The sequence below is a fragment of the Dendropsophus ebraccatus genome, chromosome 2 (genome assembly GCF_027789765.1).
Source record: "Dendropsophus ebraccatus isolate aDenEbr1 chromosome 2, aDenEbr1.pat, whole genome shotgun sequence".
Taxonomy (NCBI): domain Eukaryota; kingdom Metazoa; phylum Chordata; class Amphibia; order Anura; family Hylidae; genus Dendropsophus; species Dendropsophus ebraccatus.
Window position 1 is genome coordinate 219,747,097 of NC_091455.1, and position 20,918 is coordinate 219,768,014.

General features: G+C 42.6%; 1 protein-coding gene across 2 annotated transcripts in view; it reads left to right on the forward strand.

Annotated features, from left to right (window-relative positions):
* The window catches only part of LOC138784961 (tyrosinase-like), a 36,571-nt gene extending 15,916 nt beyond the window's left edge, over positions 1 to 20,655 (forward strand). For both annotated transcript variants that reach the window (XM_069960672.1, XM_069960673.1), the window contains exons 4-5: positions 18,762 to 18,900; positions 20,287 to 20,655. In XM_069960672.1, the coding sequence (XP_069816773.1) occupies positions 18,762 to 18,900; positions 20,287 to 20,494 (347 nt within the window). In that variant the 3' untranslated portion in view covers positions 20,495 to 20,655. The remainder of the gene's footprint in view (positions 1 to 18,761; positions 18,901 to 20,286) is intronic.
* The last annotated feature ends 263 nt before the right edge of the window (positions 20,656 to 20,918 follow it).

A 20,918-nucleotide genomic window follows, 5' to 3' on the forward strand; every position in this document is an offset into this window, starting at 1 on the left:
TATATGCTGCATGTAGTGTATATAGTATATGCTGCATGTAGTGTATATAGTATATGCTGCATGTAGTGTATATAGTATATGCTGTATGTAGTGTATATAGTATATGCTGCATGTAGTTTATATAGTATATGCTGCATGTAGTGTATATAGTATATGCTGTATGTAGTGTATATAGTATATGCTGTATGTAGTGTATATAGTATATGCTGTATGTAGTGTATATAGTATATGCTGTACTGTATGCTGTATGTAGTATATGCTGTATGTAGTGTATATAGTATATGCTGCATGTAGTGTATATAGTATATGCTGTACTGTATGCTGTATGTAGTGTATATAGTATATGCTGTATGTAGTGTATGCTGTATGTAGTGTATATAGTATATGCTGTATGTAGTGTATGTAGTATATGCTGTATGTAGTGTATATAGTATATGCTGCATGTAGTATAGTATGTAGTGTATATAGTATATGCTGTATGTAGTGTATATAGTATATGCTGCATGTAGTGTATATAGTATATGCTGCATGTAGTGTATATAGTATATGCTGCATGTAGTGTATATAGTATATGCTGTATGTAGTGTATATAGTATATGCTGTACTGTATGCTGTAGGTAGTGTATATAGTATATGCTGTACTGTATGCTGTATGTAGTGTATATAGTATATTCTGTACTGTATGCTGTATGTAGTGTATATAGTATATGCTGTATGTAGTGTATATAGTATATGCTGTACTGTGTGCTGTATGTAGTGTATATATATTAATGCTGTATGTAGTGTATATAGTATTGCTGCTGATGAGTGTATAGTAGTATATGCTGTATGTAGTGTGATATAGGTATTGCTCATGTAGTGTATGCTGTAGGTAGTGGTATATAGTATATGCTGTATGTAGTGTATAAGTAGTATATGCATGTATGTAGCTGTAGTAGTGTATATAGTATAATGCTGTCCTGTATGCTGGTATTAAGTGTATATAGTATATTCTGTACTGTATGCTGTATGTAGTGTATATAGTATATGCTGTATGTAGTGTATATAGTATATGCTGTACTGTGTGCTGTATGTAGTGTATATAGTATATGGCTGTATGTAGTATATTAGTATAGTGCTGTATGTAGTGGTATATAGTATATGCTGTATGTAGTGTATATAGTATATGCTGCATGTAGTGTATATAGTATATGCTGTACTGTATGTAGTGTATATAGTATATGCTGTACTGTATGCTGTAAGTAGTGTATATAGTATATGCTGTACTGTATGTAGTATATGCTGTATGTAGTGTATATAGTATATGCTGCATGTAGTGTATATAGTATATGCTGCATGTAGTGTATATAGTATATGCTGCATGTAGTATAGTATGTAGTGTATATAGTATATGCTGTATGTAGTGTATATAGTATATGCTGCATGTAGTGTATATAGTATATGCTGCATGTAGTGTATATAGTATATGCTGCATGTAGTGTATATAGTATATGCTGTATGTAGTGTATATAGTATATGCTGCATGTAGTTTATATAGTATATGCTGCATGTAGTGTATATAGTATATGCTGTATGTAGTGTATATAGTATATGCTGTATGTAGTATATATAGTATATGCTGTACTGTATGCTGTATGTAGTATATGCTGTATGTAGTGTATATAGTATATGCTGCATGTAGTGTATATAGTATATGCTGTATGTAGTGTACATAGTATATGCTGCATGTAGTGTATATAGTATATGCTGTATGTAGTGTATATAGTATATGCTGTATGTAGTGTATATAGTATATGCTGTACTGTATGTAGTGTATATAGTATATGCTGCATGTTGTGTATATAGTATATACTGTACTGTATGTAGTGTATATAGTATATGCTGCATGTAGTGTATATAGTATATGCTGTACTGTATGCTGTATGTAGTGTATATAGTATATGCTGTATGTAGTGTATATAGTATATGCTGCATGTAGTGTATATAGTATATGCTGTATGTAGTGTATATGGTATATGCTGTACTGTATGCTGTATGTAGTGTATATATTATATGCTGTATGTAGTGTATATAGTATATGCTGTACTGTATGCTGTAGGTAGTGTATATAGTATATGCTGTACTGTATGCTGTATGTAGTGTATATAGTATATTCTGTACTGTATGCTGTATGTAGTGTATATAGTATATGCTGTATGTAGTGTATATAGTATATGCTGTACTGTGTGCTGTATGTAGTGTATATAGTATATGCTGTATGTAGTGTATATAGTATATGCTGTATGTAGTGTATATAGTATATGCTGTACTGTGTGCTGTATGTAGTGTATATAGTATATGCTGTATGTAGTGTATATAGTATATGCTGTATGTAGTGTATATAGTATATGCTGTATGTAGTGTATATAGTATATGCTGCATGTAGTGTATATAGTATATGCTGTACTGTATGTAGTGTATATAGTATATGCTGTACTGTATGCTGTAAGTAGTGTATATAGTATATGCTGTACTGTATGTAGTATATGCTGTATGTAGTATATGCTGCATGTAGTGTATATAGTATATGCTGCATGTAGTGTATATAGTATATGCTGCATGTAGTATAGTATATGCTGTATGTAGTGTATATAGTATATGCTGTATGTAGTGTATGTAGTATATGCTGCATGTAGTGTATATAGTATATGCTGCATGTAGTGTATATAGTATATGCTGCATGTAGTGTATATAGTATATGCTGTATGTAGTGTATATAGTATATGCTGCATGTAGTTTATATAGTATATGCTGCATGTAGTTTATATAGTATATGCTGCATGTAGTGTATATAGTATATATAGTATATGCTGTATGTAGTGTATATAGTATATGCTGTATGTAGTGTATATAGTATATGCTGTATGTAGTGTATATAGTATATGCTGTACTGTATGCTGTATGTAGTATATGCTGTATGTAGTGTATATAGTATATGCTGCATGTAGTGTATATAGTATATGCTGTACTGTATGCTGTATGTAGTGTATATAGTATATGCTGTATGTAGTGTATGCTGTATGTAGTGTATATAGTATATGCTGTATGTAGTGTATGTAGTGTATATAGTATATGCTGTATGTAGTGTATGTAGTATATGCTGTATGTAGTGTATATAGTATATGCTGCATGTAGTGTACATAGTATATGTTGTATATAGTATATGCTGTATGTAGTGTATATAGTATATGCTGTACTGTGTGCTGTATGTAGTGTATATAGTATATGCTGCATGTAGTGTACATAGTATATGCTGTATATAGTATATGCTGTATGTAGTGTATATAGTATATGCTGTACTGATGATGTAGTGTAATATAGTATATCTGTACGGTATGCTGTATAGTATTGCTAGTACTAGTATATGCTGTATGTAGTGTATATAGTATATGCTGTACTGTGTGCTGTATGTAGTGTATATATATTGTACTGTATGCTGTATGTAGTGTATATAGTATATGCTGTATGTAGTGTTATATAGTATATGCTGTACTGTGTGCTGTTATGTAGTGTATATAGTATATGCTGTATGTAGTGTATATAGTATATGCTGTATGTAGTGTATATAGTATATGCTGTATGTAGTTGTAATATAGTATATGCTGCATGTAGTGTATATAGGTATATGCTGTAACTGTATGTAGTGTATATAGTATATGCTGTACTGTATGCTGTAAGTAGTGTATATAGTATATGCTGTACTGTATGTAGTATATGCTGTATGTAGTGTATATAGTATATGCTGCATGTAGTGTATATAGTATATGCTGCATGTAGTGTATATAGTATATGCTGCATGTAGTATAGTATATACTGTATGTAGTGTATATAGTATATGCTGTATGTAGTGTATATAGTATATGCTGCATGTAGTGTATATAGTATATGCTGCATGTAGTGTATATAGTATATGCTGCATGTAGTGTATATAGTATATGCTGTATGTAGTGTATATAGTATATGCTGCATGTAGTGTATATAGTATATGCTGCATGTAGTTTATATAGTATATGCTGCATGTAGTTTATATAGTATATGCTGCATGTAGTGTATATAGTATATGCTGTATGTAGTGTATATAGTATATGCTGTATGTAGTGTATATAGTATATGCTGTACTGTATGCTGTATGTAGTATATGCTGTATGTAGTGTATATAGTATATGCTGCATGTAGTGTATATAGTATATGCTGTACTGTATGCTGTATGTAGTGTATATAGTATATGCTGTATGTAGTGTATGCTGTATGTAGTGTATATAGTATATGCTGTATGTAGTGTATATAGTATATGCTGCATGTAGTGTACATAGTATATGCTGTATATAGTATATGCTGTATGTAGTGTATATAGTATATGCTGTACTGTATGTAGTGTATATAGTATATGCTGTATGTAGTGTATATAGTATATGCTGTACTGTATGCTGTATATAGTATATGCTGCATGTAGTGTATATAGTATGCTGTATGTAGTGTGTATAGTATATGCTGTTCTGTATGCTGTATGTAGTGTATATGGTATATGCTGTACTGTATGCTGTATGTAGTGTATATAGTATATGCTGCATGTAGTGTATATAGTATATGCTGCATGTAGTGTATATGCTGTATGTAGTGTATATAGTATATGCTGTATGTAGTGTATATGGTATATGCTGTATGTAGTGTATATAGTATATGCTGTACTGTATGTAGTGTATATGGTATATGCGGTGCTGTATGTAGTGTATATAGTATATGCTGTATGTAGTGTATATAGTATATGCTGCATGTAGTGTATATAGTATATGCTGTATATAGTGTATATAGTATATGCTGTACTGTATGCTGTAGGTAGTGTATATAGTATATGCTGTACTGTATGCTGTAGGTAGTGTATTTAGTATATGCTGTACTGTATGCTGTATGTAGTGTATATAGTATATGCTGTATGTAGTGTATATAGTATATGCTGTATGTAGTGTATATGGTATATGCTGTACTGTATGTAGTGTATATAGTATATGCTGTACTGTATGCTGTAAGTAGTGTATATAGTATATGCTGTACTGTATGCTGTATGTAGTGTATATAGTATATGCTGTATGTAGTGTATATAGTATATGCTGCATGTAGTGTATATAGTTTATGCTGCATGTAGTGTATATAGTATATGCTGCATGTAGTGTATATAGTATATGCTGTACTGTATGCTGTATGTAGTATATGCTGTATGTAGTGTATATAGTATATGCTGCATGTAGTGTATATAGTATATGCTGTATGTAGTGTATATGGTATATGCTGTATGTAGTGTATATAGTATATGCTGCATGTAGTGTATATGGTATATGCTGTATGTAGTGTATATAGTATATGCTGTACTGTATGCTGTATGTAGTGTATATAGTATATGCTGTATGTAGTGTATATAGTATATGCTGTACTGTATGCTGTATGTAGTGTATATAGTATATGCTGTACTGTATGCTGTGTATATGGTATATGCTGTAAGTAGTGTATATAGTATATGCTGTACTGTATGCTGTATGTAGTATATGCTGTATGTAGTGTATATAGTATATGCTGCATGTAGTGTATATAGTATATGCTGTATGTAGTGTATGCTGTACTGTAAGTGTATGTCTATACTACAAGTATACAGGACCCCAAGCTATATACTACAGGTATACAGGAACTCCACCAGCTATATACTACAGGTATATAGGACCCCAAACTATACACTACAGGTATACAGGACCCCCGAACTATATACTACAGGTATACAAGACCTCTACCAATTCTACACTACAGGTATCCAGGACCCTCAAACTATAAACTACAGGTATACAAGACCTCCACCAACTATACATTACAGGTATACAGCACCAACTATATACTACAGGTATACAGGACCCCCGAACTATACAGTACAGGTATACAGGACCTTCAACAACTGTACACTGCAGGTATACAGGACCTTCCTCAACTATACACTACAGGTATACAGCCCCCCCCAACTACACACTACAGGTATACAGGACCCCCCCAACTATACACTATAGGTATACAGCCCCCCCAACTATGCACTACAGATATGCGAGACCCCTAAGAACTATACATTGTGGGTATACAGAACCCCTCCAACTATGCACTACAGGTATACACTAATTCCACTGATTAACTCAGATGAAACAATACCTTTAGCTTGGCCTCCTGGGCACCTTAGAACAAATCTAATTAATACACCGACACTTTATACCCGGGCAGCGCCGGGTACATTTTCTAGTATATATTATAGTATATGTATTGTGGAGTGTATACTATATGTATATTGTATGTATGGTGGGGTATATGTATAGTTGTAGATATAATATATGTATTGTGGGGTTTATGCACACTACTGCACAGGGACCGGGAGAGCAACGTAATCACTTCCTCTGCCAGAAAGTCAGTCGCTCTGGGTGAGGAGTTGGACCTGAATTCTGCACTTAATGGGTAACCAGTGCAGTGACTGGCACAGTGGGGAGACGTCAGTATAACGGTTGGAGAGGAAGATGGCCAATAGACAATGCCAGAAGCCTCTTACCTGGGTCAAGGAGGAAAAAGAACGCTGCTCAGTGGTCACAGGGGGTTTCAGATTAAAGTAAATTTTGCATTTCTTTCGGAAATCAAGGTCCCAGAGTCTGGAGGAAGAGCAGACACAGTCCAAGCTGCTGGGGGGAGAGCGGACACAATCCAAGCTGCTGGAGGAAGAGCGGACACAATCCAAGCTGCTGGGGGGAGAGCGGACACAATCCAAGCTGCTGGAGGAAGAGCGGACACAATCCAGGCTGCTGGGGGGAGAGCGGACACAATCCAAGCTGCTGGAGGAAGAGCGGACACAATCCAAGCTGCTGGGGGAAGAGCGGACACAATCCAAGCTGCTGGAGGAAGAGCGGAGACAATCCAAGATGCTGGGGGGAGAGCGGAGACAATCCAAGCTGCTGGGGGGAGAGTGGAGACAATCCAAGCTGCTGGGGGGAGAGCGGAGACAATCCAAGCTGCTGGGGGAAGAGCGGACACAATCCAAGCTGCTGGAGGAAGAGCGGACACAATCCAAGCTGCTGGAGGAAGAGCGGACACAATCCAAGCTGCTGGGAGGAGAGCGGACACAATCCAAGCTGCTGGAGGAAGAGCAGAGACAATCCAAGCTGCTGGGGGGAGAGCGGACACAATCCAAGCTGCTGGGGGGAGAGCGGAGACAATCCAAGCTGCTGGGGGGAGAGCGGACACAATCCAAGCTGCTGGGGGGAGAGCGGACACAATCCAAGCTGCTGGGGGGAGAGCGGAGACAATCCAAGCTGCTGGGGGGAGAGCGGAGACAATCCAAGCTGCTGGGGGGAGAGCGGAGACAATCCAAGCTGCTGGGGGGAGAGCGGACACAATCCAAGCTGCTGGAGGAAGAGCGGACACAATCCAAGCTGCTGGAGGGAGAGCGGACACAATCCAAGCTGCTGGAGGAAGAGCGGACACAATCCAAGCTGCTGGGGGGAGAGCGGACACAATCCAAGCTGCTGGGGGGAGAGCGGAGACAATCCAAGCTGCTGGAGGAAGAGCGGAGACAATCCAAGCTGCTGGGGGGAGAGCGGACACAATCCAAGCTGCTGGAGGAAGAGCGGAGACAATCCAAGCTGCTGGGGGGAGAGCGGACACAATCCAAGCTGCTGGAGGGAGAGCGGACACAATCCAAGCTGCTAGAGGAAGAGCGGAGACAATCCAAGATGCTGGGGGGAGAGCGGAGACAATCCAAGCTGCTGGGGGGAGAGCGGAGACAATCCAAGCTGCTGGGGGGAGAGCGGAGACAATCCAAGCTGCTGGGGGAAGAGCGGACACAATCCAAGCTGCTGGAGGAAGAGCGGACACAATCCAAGCTGCTGGAGGAAGAGCGGACACAATCCAAGCTGCTGGGAGGAGAGCGGACACAATCCAAGCTGCTGGAGGAAGAGCAGAGACAATCCAAGCTGCTGGGGGGAGAGCGGACACAATCCAAGCTGCTGGGGGGAGAGCGGAGACAATCCAAGCTGCTGGAGGAAGAGCGGACACAATCCAAGCTGCTGGGGGGAGAGCGGAGACAATCCAAGCTGCTGGGGGGAGAGCGGAGACAATCCAAGCTGCTGGGGGGAGAGCGGACACAATCCAAGCTGCTGGGGGGAGAGCGGACACAATCCAAGCTGCTGGAGGAAGAGCGGACACAATCCAAGCTGCTGGAGGAAGAGCGGAGACAATCCAAGCTGCTGGAGGAAGAGCGGACACATTCCAAGCTGCTGGGGGGAGAGCGGACACAATCCAAGCTGCTGGGGGGAGAGCGGAGACAATCCAAGCTGCTGGAGGAAGAGCGGAGACAATCCAAGCTGCTGGGGGGAGAGCGGACACAATCCAAGCTGCTGGAGGAAGAGCGGAGACAATCCAAGCTGCTGGGGGGAGAGCGGACACAATCCAAGCTGCTGGAGGGAGAGCGGACACAATCCAAGCTGCTGGGGGGAGAGCGGACACAATCCAAGCTGCTGGGGGGAGAGCGGACACAATCCAGGCTGCTGGAGGAAGAGCGGACACAATCCAGGCTGCTGGGGGGAGAGCGGACACAATCCAAGCTGCTGGGGGGAGAGCGGACACAATCCAAGCTGCTGGGGGGAGAGCGGACACAATCCAAGCTGCTGGGGGGAGAGCGGACACAATCCAAGCTGCTGGGGGGAGAGCGGACACAATCCAAGCTGCTGGAGGTCTAGTGTGACGTCTCCACAATCAGTGATGGTTACGGCACCGTGTCATGGAGACTTGGGGAGTATTGTGGTCTGTATGAAGTTATGTACCTGACTATAACAGTGCGGAGTCTGAGACGGCTGAAGAACAGATGGGAACAAAGTCAGACGGGACCAAATGGTGAAGGCAAATCTGTCCTGAAATCTAGTGATCTCTCCATCCAGCAGGTAGGAATAGGCAATGGTTGGCGGAGAGCGGAGTGGGCGTCACCCTGCACAGCGTATACAGGGCAGCGGATACACTAGGGGGGAGATTAATGAAACGGACGCCTGCCGCATGCCCCGATCACCCGATGGGCGGGCTGGGGAGCTTTCCCTGCCTGGGAAAAAGGGGCGGAGCCTATTATAAGACCGGTCTTCATAAATCCCCCCCATGGTGTCTCCCAGTCAGGAAATCCTAAATTGTCTATGTTCTTCTACATACAAAACCCAGAGACAACGGATGGCAGCAGCTTGTGAATCTACATAGAAAAGAGCTCAACCCCAAAAGCTAAGAAGGGGGGAGCCATGGGGTTACAGCCACAGGAGACACCCTATTAGGCACACTCTCCAATCTGGTCACTGATAGAAGTGGGGAAGGAGTTTATAGGTGTGCATTATAGGGGACTCCCCCTGTATCCTGATCCCTACAGGTATATACTATATTATATATGATGGGACTCCCCCTGTATCCTGATCCCTACAGGTATATACTATATTATATATGATGGGAATCCCCCTCTATCCTGATCCCTACAGGTATATACTATATTATATATGATGGGGTTACCCCTGTATCCTGATCCCTACAGGTATATACTATATTATATATGATGGGGTTCCCCCTGTATCCTGATCCCTACAGGTATATACTATATTATATATGATGGGACTCCCCCTGTATCCTGATCCCTACAGGTATATACTATATTATATATGATGGGGTTACCCCTGTATCCTGATCCCTACAGGTATATACTATATTATATATGATGGGGTTACCCCTGTATCCTGATCCCTACAGGTATATACTATATTATATATGATGGGGTTCCCCCTGTATCCTGATCCCTACAGGTATATACTATATTATATATGATGGGACTCCCCCTGTATCCTGATCCCTACAGGTATATACTATATTATATATGATGGGGTTACCCCTGTATCCTGATCCCTACAGGTATATACTATATTATATATGATGGGGTTACCCCTGTATCCTGATCCCTACAGGTATATACTATATTATATATGATGGGGTTACCCCTCTATCCTGATCCCTACAGGTATATACTATATTATATATGATGGGAATCCCCTGTATCCTGATCCCTACAGGTATATACTATATTATATATGATGGGGTTACCCCTGTATCCTGATCCCTACAGGTATATACTATATTATATATGATGGGAATCCCCCTCTATCCTGATCCCTACAGGTATATACTATATTATATATGATGGGGTTACCCCTGTATCCTGATCCCTACAGGTATATACTATATTATATATGATGGGGTTACCCCTCTATCCTGACTTTTTACGCCTGTCTGGCGCTTTCTCAAGAAAATGTGAAATTTTATGGTGAAGTGCCGCTGGAATATCCTCTTTCTATGCTTGGATTTACCTGAACCACTGTACAGCTGAGCACCACCTACACCTAAGAGGGAGAGAGAAGAGTCCTTTTATATACCTCCAAGCTGGGACCTGTAGTGCCGCAGAACTCTTGGAACTGTGTATATCAATGAGCAGAGCGCCTATCACACTGATCAATGCTTTGCCTATGGCCACAGACAGGCTCAATGAGCAGATCGCCGATAACACTGATCAATGCTAGGCCTATGGCCACAGGCAGGCTCAATGAGCAGATCACCTATTACACTGATCAATGCTAGGCCTATGGCCACAGACAGGCTCAATGAGCAGAGCGCCTATTACACTGATCAATGCTAGGCCTATGGCCACAGGCAGGCTTAATGAGCAGATCACCTATCACACTGATCAATGCTTTGCCTATGGCCACAGGCAGGCTCAATGAGCAGAGCACCTATCACACTGATCAATGCTAGGCCTATGGCCACAGGCAGGCTTAATGAGCAGAGTGCCTATCACACTGATCAATGCTTTGCCTATGGCCACAGACAGGCTCAATGAGCAGATCGCCGATAACACTGATCAATGCTAGGCCTATGGCCACAGGCAGGCTCAATGAGCAGAGCGCCTATTACACTGATCAATGCTAGGCCTATGGCCACAGACAGGCTCAATGAGCAGAGCGCCTATTACACTGATCAATGCTAGGCCTATGGCCACAGACAGGCTCAATGAGCAGAGCGCCTATTACACTGATCAATGCTAGGCCTATGGCATAGCATTGTACAGTGTATGCATTCTAAGTATTGCATGTAAAAGTCTCGCTAGGTGACTTAAAGTGTGTAAAAAAAAAGTAAAAATGTTTTTAAAAATACCCCAAAGCCCCTCCCCCAATAAAAGTTTAAATCACCCCCTTTCCCATAATATAAATAAAACGTATAAAAATAATTAAATAAATAAACATATTATATACCGTAGTGTGCATAATTATCCGATCTATTACAATATAACAATCGCCATCCCGTACAGCGAACTGCGTAAACGAAAAGAGGGGAAAAAAGTGCCAGGATTACACATTTTTTGTTACATTACATTATATAAAAAATAAAAAGTGATCAAAACATCGGACGTACACAAATATGGTATTAATAAAAACTAGAGATCATAGTGCAAAAAATGCCCCCATACAGACCTGTAGGTGAAAAACTAAAACCGTTATAGGAGTCACAATAGGGCCGTTTTATTAATAATTGCAAATAACAAAAGGATTTCATTAAAAATAAAAAATAGAAAATCTATGTAAATCTACATACGGTTGTTGTGTTCAGACTGACCTATAGAATATTTGTCGCATTTACCATATAGTGCATTAAGTAGACACAGGAACCCCCCAAAGTTACAATATTGCATTATTTTTTCTTTATTTATATTTTCATAAATAATATTTTTTTGGGGGGGGGGCTGTCATACATGTTATTGTATAATAAAAGCCGCCAAAGAATACCTGTTCCTGAAAAAAACAAGTCCTTACATGGCCCTGTAGATAGAAAACTGAAAGTGCTAGAGCTCTTAGAAGGGGAGGAGGAAAAAACAAAAGAGCAAAAATTAAAATTGGCGCAGTCCACTGGGTCATTTTGGGCCTGGTCCTCAAGGGGTTAACCAGAAAGCAGGAACACCAGGCCAATTGGTGCTTTCTCTACTGCACTATGTACACAGGTGTCTGCTGGCCATAGAGTCCTGGGATTAGCTTTCATTGCCTCGGTGGAGTCCTTGTACCTTTGTTGCTGAGATTTGGACCTGACCCAGGTGCCTAACTACCACTGGGGCGCTCAATCCAGACGTCATCTCGGCCAGCACTAAGACACTCCCTCCTACGTCATCATGGCGGGCGTGGATGAGCGATCAGCTGGGCGTCCCGTGAGCGGACACATCACTACCATGGTAACTATGTGAAGAATAAAATATTCGCAAATCGGCACTTTCCGCCGAGTACGCCAGGGGGGCAGAAAGGGGGTGTGTAGTGGGCGGAACGGAGGGTGCGGACTCAGAGTCCGCGCGATTTACCATCCGTTCCGCCCAAATGTACGCCGAAAACCTACTCCAGTCCTCAGCTGGCGTAGGTTTTCGGCGGTGCGCACCGCCGCGCACGGGATTTATGTAGAGGCAGTCCGCCTCTACATAAATCCCCGTAGCGCTGGAGCTGCGGGGGCATTTATAAGTCCGGCGTAAAAAACGTCAGACTTAATAAATGCCCCCCATAGACTATAAAGAGACATTAGCTAGACATTTACAAACACAAAATAGACATCATACACATTGTGTTAGTAACACCAGATCTAAATGGTGGAATTAGTATCACATGAATTTACATTAACCTTCCACCGTCTCGTTTTCATTATTTTCAATAAGACATATCTGGAAAAGACAAGACATAAAATTAGATAAAAAACAATTAACAGATCATATAAAATACAGCTTAAGGCTATGTTCACACTACAATAAATAACGGCCGTTGTTTTCAACAGCCGTTATTTTGAGGCCAAAACAACGGCTGTAGAATTACGATCATACGGGCTAGTTGTGAAACTACGGCCGTTGTTTAATTTTGATTCCTAGCATGATTATAAACGGGATGAAACAGGTCATTTACTTTAAATACTGCGCCCAGCCCAAGAAACCACTTTAACCAATTAATTACATCAAAATCAAGTTTAATTCGGCAGATATAAGTTTTACGTTCGCGGCCGCATTGGAATCCACGGCCGTTGTTGCAGGATTACCGGCCGGAAATAATTGACATGTTCATTTTATAAGGGGCCATATAAACAACGGCCGTTATCTGATACGTAGTGTGAATTCAACGGATGTAGTTACATTGCATTGCAGTCATTATAGGGAACCTCAAAACAACGGCCGTAGTTTTGTGGTGCAGACAACGGCCATTATTTTACGTAGTGTGAACATAGCCTAAGTGAGTATAGATAAATCATAGTCTCTGTTAAGACCCATAGGTTTGAGGGTTTGCAGGGTATGGATCCAAAACGCTTCCCGACGGCGTAATAGTTTTTTAATATTCCCGCCTCGCCTAGGTATCTGCACTTTTTCTGTCACTTGAAATCGTAACTGTGCAATGTTATGGCGGCTTCTCTGAAATGATGGGGTATGGGTAAAAACCAGTTACCGCACCTGATAGTTTATGTTTGGAAACTCTGTCTTTAATGGGCTGAATGGTCTCGCCGACATATAATTTACCGCAAGGGCATATGATGATATAAATCCCGTTCTTACTGTCACAGGCGAACTGTCCCTGATGTGATAACTCTTACCTGTGAGGGGGATGGGTAAATGAGCTCCCTTTCTGAACATTAGTGCATTGGGCACATCTAAGACACGGGAAAGTACCTTGTTTTCTTTGTGTAAGTGTCCTTTGGTCGTCCCTCTCACCCCCAGTGCCTCTATCTGCTCTTACATAATGCATTGGTAAGATAGAGGCACTGGGGGAGAGAGTGATTTATATCATTATATGCCCTTGCGGTAAATTATATGTCGGCGAGACCATTCAGCCTCTCCTAGCTTTGACCTGGTCTGTCTGACTATCTGTGTGTAGTTGAAGTCCTGTGCGTTTAGTCCCCATAGAGACCATCGCCGCTGGTTGGGGTGGAGCAGGTAGGGGCAGTGGAGTGGTTTCAGCCTAGGGCCACACTATCCTACTTTTTACAGAAGTTATTCTATGTTCTACGCTAGGAAGTAGAGATGAGCGAACCTCCAGCATGCTCCAGTCCATCCGATCCCGATCGTTCGGCATGTGATTAGCGGGGGCGGCTGAAGTTGGATAAAGCTCTAAGGTTGTCTGGAAAACATGGATGCAGCCAATGACTATATCCATGATTTCCACATAGCCTTAGGGCTTTATTCAAGTTCAGCCGCCACCGCTAATCACATGCCGAACGATCGGGTTCGAATGGACTCCAGCTGCTCCAGGGTCGCTCATCTCCACTAGAAAGCTACCTCCTTGAAAGAGCTGATGCCATTATTTCATAGCAAGCTTCCCAGTTGGGATATCACAATCCTGCGTAGAGTAGTTGTAGCATGGGGAACACCTTTTGGAGAAGCGGCCACATGGATGGCATTTGTTCCCTTTAGCCTGTTGAAGAAAATCTCAACGAAAGAGTGTTGGCGTAAATGGAGAATGATCTGTTGGAATCTGGACAATGGAGAAGCAGACCTTACAGGGGAAAATGTTAATTCTTGTTCCAAACTGCTGACACTGTTAAATGCTGTTAGGTCATGGAGACACATGGTATCTTTCATATATCCATCTGTGCTTCCAGACAGTCAGCAGGGAGTGGAGACAATGGCCTCCACAGGTACAGACAGCAGGGAGCTGAGACAATGGCCCCTCCACAGCTATAGACAGCAGGGAGCGGAGACAATGGCCCCTCCACAGGTACAGACAGCAGGGAGCTGAGACAATGGCCCCTCCACAGGTACAGACAGCAGGGAGCTGAGACAATGGCCCCTCCACAGGTACAGACAGCAGGGAGCTGAGACAATGGCCCCTCCACAGGTACAGACAGCAGGGAGCTGAGACAATGGTTTTTCCACAGGTACAGACAGCAAGGAGTGGAGACAATGGCCTCCACAGGTACAGACAGCAGGGAGCAGAGACAATGGCCTCCACAGGTACAGACAGCAGGGAGCAGAGACAATGGCCTCCACAGGTACAGACAGCAGGGAGCTGAGACAATGGCCCCTCCACAGGTACAGACAGCAGGGAGCTGAGACAATGGTGCTTACAGGGGTGGATTAACTTTACCATGGGCCCTCTTCACTCTTGTGACCGCTGCGGCCAGTGAGGGGTGACTGACAGGGAGGGAGCCAGAGAGGGGGCTCCCTCTCTGTCAGTGCTGCTGCACGGTAGCTATGAGAATGCGTTACGAGCGCTCATAGTTACTGTGCAGAGGGGAGCAGCACAGCTCAGTATACAGGTATACTGAGCTGCAGCAGGGGTCCAGACAGCTGGCCTCCACCAGTTGAGGACCCCTGCTCTATGGTGTCTCTATGACATGTAAATTTTTTTTTTTTTTTTTTATAATGACAGGTACACTTTCAGCATCCCACCACCAAAGAGATGCTGACATATAGTGTGGTGTAGTGCAGCAGGACCCGTTCACTTCACTTGCCATAATGCAGTCAGCTAGAGATTGTTTGGGCCACTCCCCATTGTTATATACAGTGGTGCTTTGGGTTACCAGCATAATTCGTTCCGGGACTGTGCTTGTAATCCAAATCACTAATAAAGCAAAGCAAATTTTTCCTTAAGAAATAATTGAAATGCAGACAATTGGTTCCACACCCCAAAAATAATATTTTTTTACTCTGAATAGCATGTAAGACAAATGAAACAAACATTCAGAAACAGCAGAATCTGTGATATAATTTATTGTACAGGAATGGAGAGGATGGGAAACACAAGGGCTGACAAAGACTGCAGGGAGCAGGAAGGAATGAGCAGGACAGATGTGGACACATACATGCAGCACTCTCTGTCCGGGGAGAGAGGGGTTACAGCTATGGAGAGATTACCTCCACAGTCCCGTCCCCTGATGTAAGCCCCAGCCTGAAGTGGATCTGCTATGATTTGGAAGGTGATGAAGACTTCCTGGGTCAGAGTACAGGGCTGTAGACCCCGCTATGCAGACCATGCCCCTCCTCTACTCCCCCTTCCACCCAATACCAGGAGCTCTTAAACCAAAGCAATGCTCTTAAACCAAGTCACAATTTTGAAAAATTGTGAGCTCTTCTTGCAAAACACTCTCAATCCAAGTTACTCTTAAACCAAGGTAACACTGTAATCATTTTTATATGGGGGCACAGTCGGGAGCATTATAACTATATGGGGGCACAGCCGGGGGCATTATAACTATATGGGGGGCACAGCAGGGGCATTATTACTATAGGTACAGACAGCGGAGAGCGGAGACAATGGCCACTCCACAGGTACAGACAGCAGGAAGCGGAGAGAGAGGGGTTAAAGCTATGGAGAGATTACCTCCACAGTCCTGTACCCTGATGTAAGCCCCAGCCTGAAGTGGATCTGCTATGATTTGGAAGGTGAGTACAGTGCTGTAGACCCAGCTATGCAGACCATGCCCCTCCCCATCCCACCCAGGGAGCTCTTAAACCAAAGCAATGCTCCTAAACCAAGTTACAATTGTGAAAAACTGTAAGCTCTTCTTGCAAAACACTCTCAATCCAAGTTACTCTTAAACCAAGGTACCACTGTAATAATTTATTATATGGGGGGACACCCGGGGGGGCATTATAACTATATGGGGGGTACAGCAGGGGCATTATTACTATATGGAGGCACAACAGGGGACATTATTACTATAGGTACAGTAGGTACAGACAGCTGGGAGTGGAGACATTATTCTCTGGGGACACAGCAGGGGGGCATTATTACTATATGGACAGCACAGCAGGGACATTATTATTATGGGGGAGCAGCAGGAGGCATTATTACTATATGGGGCACAGCAGGGGACATTATTACAATATATAGGGCACAACGGGAGACATTATTACTATATGGGGGCACAGCAGGAGACATTACTATATGGAGGGCACAGCAGGAGACATTATTACTATATGAAGGGCACAGCAGGGGACATTATTATTATATGGAGGCACAGCAGTTGGCATTATTACTATATGGGGGCACATCAGGAGAAATTATTACTATATGGGGGACACAGCAGGAGGCGTTACTATATGGGGGCACAGCAGGGGGCATTATTACTATATGGAGGGCACAGCAGGAGACATTATTACTGTATGGAGGGCACAGCAGGAGACATTATTACTATATGGAGGCACAGCAGGAGGCATTATTACTATATGGAGGCACAGCAGTTTTCATTATTACTATATGGGGGCACAGCAGAAGGCATTATTACTATTTAGGACACAGCAGAAGGTGTTACTATATGGAGACACAGCAGGAGGCATTATTACTATATGGAGGCACAGCAGGAGGCATTATTACTATATGGAGGCACAGCAGGTGGCATTATTACTATATGGGGGCACAGCAGGAGGCATTATTACTATTTAGGACACAGCAGGAGGTGTTACTATATGGAGGCACAGCAGGAGGCATTATTACTATTTAGGACTTAGCAGGAGGTGTTACTATATGGAGGCACAGCAGGGGACATTACTATATGGGGGCACAGCAGGGGACATTATTAGTATTTGGAGGCACAGCAGGAGACTTTATTACTATATGGGGGCACAGCGGGAGGCATTATTACTATATGGAGGCACAGCAGTTGGCATTATTACTATATGGGGGACACAGCAGGAGGCGTTACTATATGGAGGCACAGCAGTTGGCATTATTACTATATGGGGGACACAGCAGGAGGCGTTACTATATGGGGGCACAGCAGGAGACATTACTGTATGGGGGCACAGCAGGGGGCATTATTACTATATGGGGCACAGCAGGAGGCACTATAACTATGGGGGCACAGCAGGGGACATTATTACTATATGGGGAACAGCAGGAGGCATTATATCTATATGGGAGCACAGCAGGGGGCATTATTACTATATGGAGAGACAGCAGGACAGGGGGCATTACTACTATATGGGGGTACAGCAGGGTATCCTATATATAGGGGGCAACCAACATACCTACTCACTTTACTGCACATAACACAAAACAGCAGAATTACTACTGTATTGGAAAAGAAAAATGACGCCTCAGATCAAAGAAGACGTCACCTATGAGTCACTGAATGAAGTTTTTTGTATTTTGAAGAACATTGGGAAGGGGTGCCCCGGGGTGGAAAAGGTTGAGCAACACTGCTCTAAGACATAATACACACACTGCTTCTTCCTAGCACTCGCCCCCTGGTTTGGTGGTATATTTATAGTGAGTGTATTTTTTCCCTGTATACTGGGGAGGGGGGTCGGTGCTCTGTGTCATTCTTTGGTTTATGTATTGTGAGATTATTTGTTCCTGGTTTTCTGCTATTATTTGGTAACTGTATGACTGAAAGTTAGAGGTACACATTTCTGTGTGTGGGGTGAAGGTCGGGTTGTGATTTTAGAGAGACGTGGCACTACATGTGCGTGGTGGTGGTGGGGGGGGCCTTCCAGACAGGAGAGACTGACTGGGTGTGTAAGGAGCTGATGACTACCCTGTCCATGCCTCGTCCTCTCTCTATATATCTATATATACCTGGATCTCAACCCTCTCTATCCCATATCTCTCTGTCTCTGGAGATGGTTTGGATGTGTCTTCGTAACTTGTTATTTCACTAACCCTAAGACAACATTTTTTTTTCAGGTTTCTTGGCGCCAGATGGGATAACCCTAAAGAGGAGCATACACAACCTGGTCCATATCTACATGGGAGGCACCATGTCCCAGATCCCGATTTCCGCCAATGACCCAATATTTATCCTGCATCACGGCTTCATAGACAAGTGAGTGGTCCAAGGAAAACTACGATTAGGAAGTTCTTACACATCTACACCCAATAAATGGTGCAGATTTATTAAAGTGTGTAAATTGCCTTTAGTAACCAATCACAGCGCAGCTCTCCCCTGGCATAAAATACAAGAGGTGGTTGATCACTGTGGCAGGTTCTGTTATACACTGACTGAAGATAATACCCTATAATACTAACCAGGGACCACATATTATACTAGACAAGGACTGTGTACTCCTCACCAGGGACCACACAATATACTAGACAAGTCCCCTGTCCACCCATCAGACCAGCTTTTAGTCAGTGTGTATGCCAGGCAAATTATATTGGCAAGTAGTAATATTATCACCATACATATTACTGCCATACTGTTACTGATCAATCCAACATACTGACCAATAATACCAGTAAGCAAGGAGGAGATATCACCATAAATATTACTACCATACTGCTACTGACTACAACCTGTTTATCCCACACAGGATTACAAATAATAATAATAATAATATATCTTACCCCTTCTTCCTCCTGTAACATATATAAAGGTTTCCATCATGTTCCCCCTTTCCCTTCTTCCTCCTGTAACATATATAAAGGTTTCCATCATGTCCTCCCTTTCCCTTCTTCCTCCTGTACCATATATATAGGTCTCCATCATGTCCCCCCTTTCCCTTCTTCCTCCTATAACATATATAAAGGTTTCCATCATGTCCTCCCTTTCCCTTCTTCCCTCCTGTAAAATATATAAAGGTTTCCATCATGTCCTCCCTTTCCCTTCTTCCTCCTGTAACATAAATAAAGGTTTCCATCATGTCCTCCCTTTCCCTTCTTCCTCCTGTAACATATATAAAGGTTTCCATCATGTCTTCCCTTTCCCTTCTTCCTCCTGTAACATATATAAAGGTTTCCATCATGTCCCCCCTTTCCCTTCTTCCTCCTGTAACATATATAAAGGTTTCCATCATGTCCCCCCTTTCCCTTCTTCCTCCTGTAACATATATAAAGGTTTCCATCATGTCCCCCCTTTCCCTTCTTCCTCCTGTAACATATATAAAGGTTTCCATCATGTCCTCCCTTTCCCTTCTTCCTCCTGTAACATATATAAAGGTTTCCATCATGTCCCCCCTTTCCCTTCTTCCCCCTGTAACATATATAAAGGTTTCCATCATGTCCTCCCTTTCCCTTCTTCCTCCTGTAACATATATAAATCACTAGGATATTTCTTACATTACAATGAGAACCAGTTGGACCCCATCTTGACCTTGAACCCCAGAACTTGAGTCACTGCTGCAATTGATGGAGAATATAATTTTGCAGAGTTGCCTTTTTCACCACTTCACTAAAACTAACCTGTGGTATTTTTCTTCCATATTGTACACAGGATTTTTGAAACCTGGATTTCCAAATACAGAGGATCCCCGGACTCTTACCCTGAGAACAATGAGATGGGCCACAGACCCAATGAGTGTTCTACCCCATATTTTCCATGTTATAGGAACAAAGATCTTATTCGTAAATCTCTAGAGTTTGGGTACGAGTACTCCGCATTTCCCAGGAAGCCGCCACTGGGAAGAAATGGTTTTCAGTGAGAAGCAGAATTAACAATGAACTCATTTACCTCCAGTCTGACATCTACAAGTCTTGTCCTCAGGAAGTGACGCTCCAGTGGAAGTCAATGTGTCAGCTCCTGCGCCTCAGTCATGTGTATACGGTGTCTATTGTAAATGTATTGCTGTCTGTGATGTCTAATTAAAAGGGAATATACATGATTCTTTTGCTGTAAATATTGTGCACAGTGGTCAGAGATCATATATTATTCTAGGTAGTCAGCATCCTTTCTATTAAAACCGCATGTGATTTGTCTTCCTTTTGTTCTGGTTCCCCCGCTACCTTGTGAGCTCCGCTTATACACCGCAGCCATCTGAGGCTTGTACAGCCCTATACACTCTCCACGTGTGTACACAGCCTATATAACCGCCCTGCATCTGCTCTCTCCAGCTACAAACTGAGCTG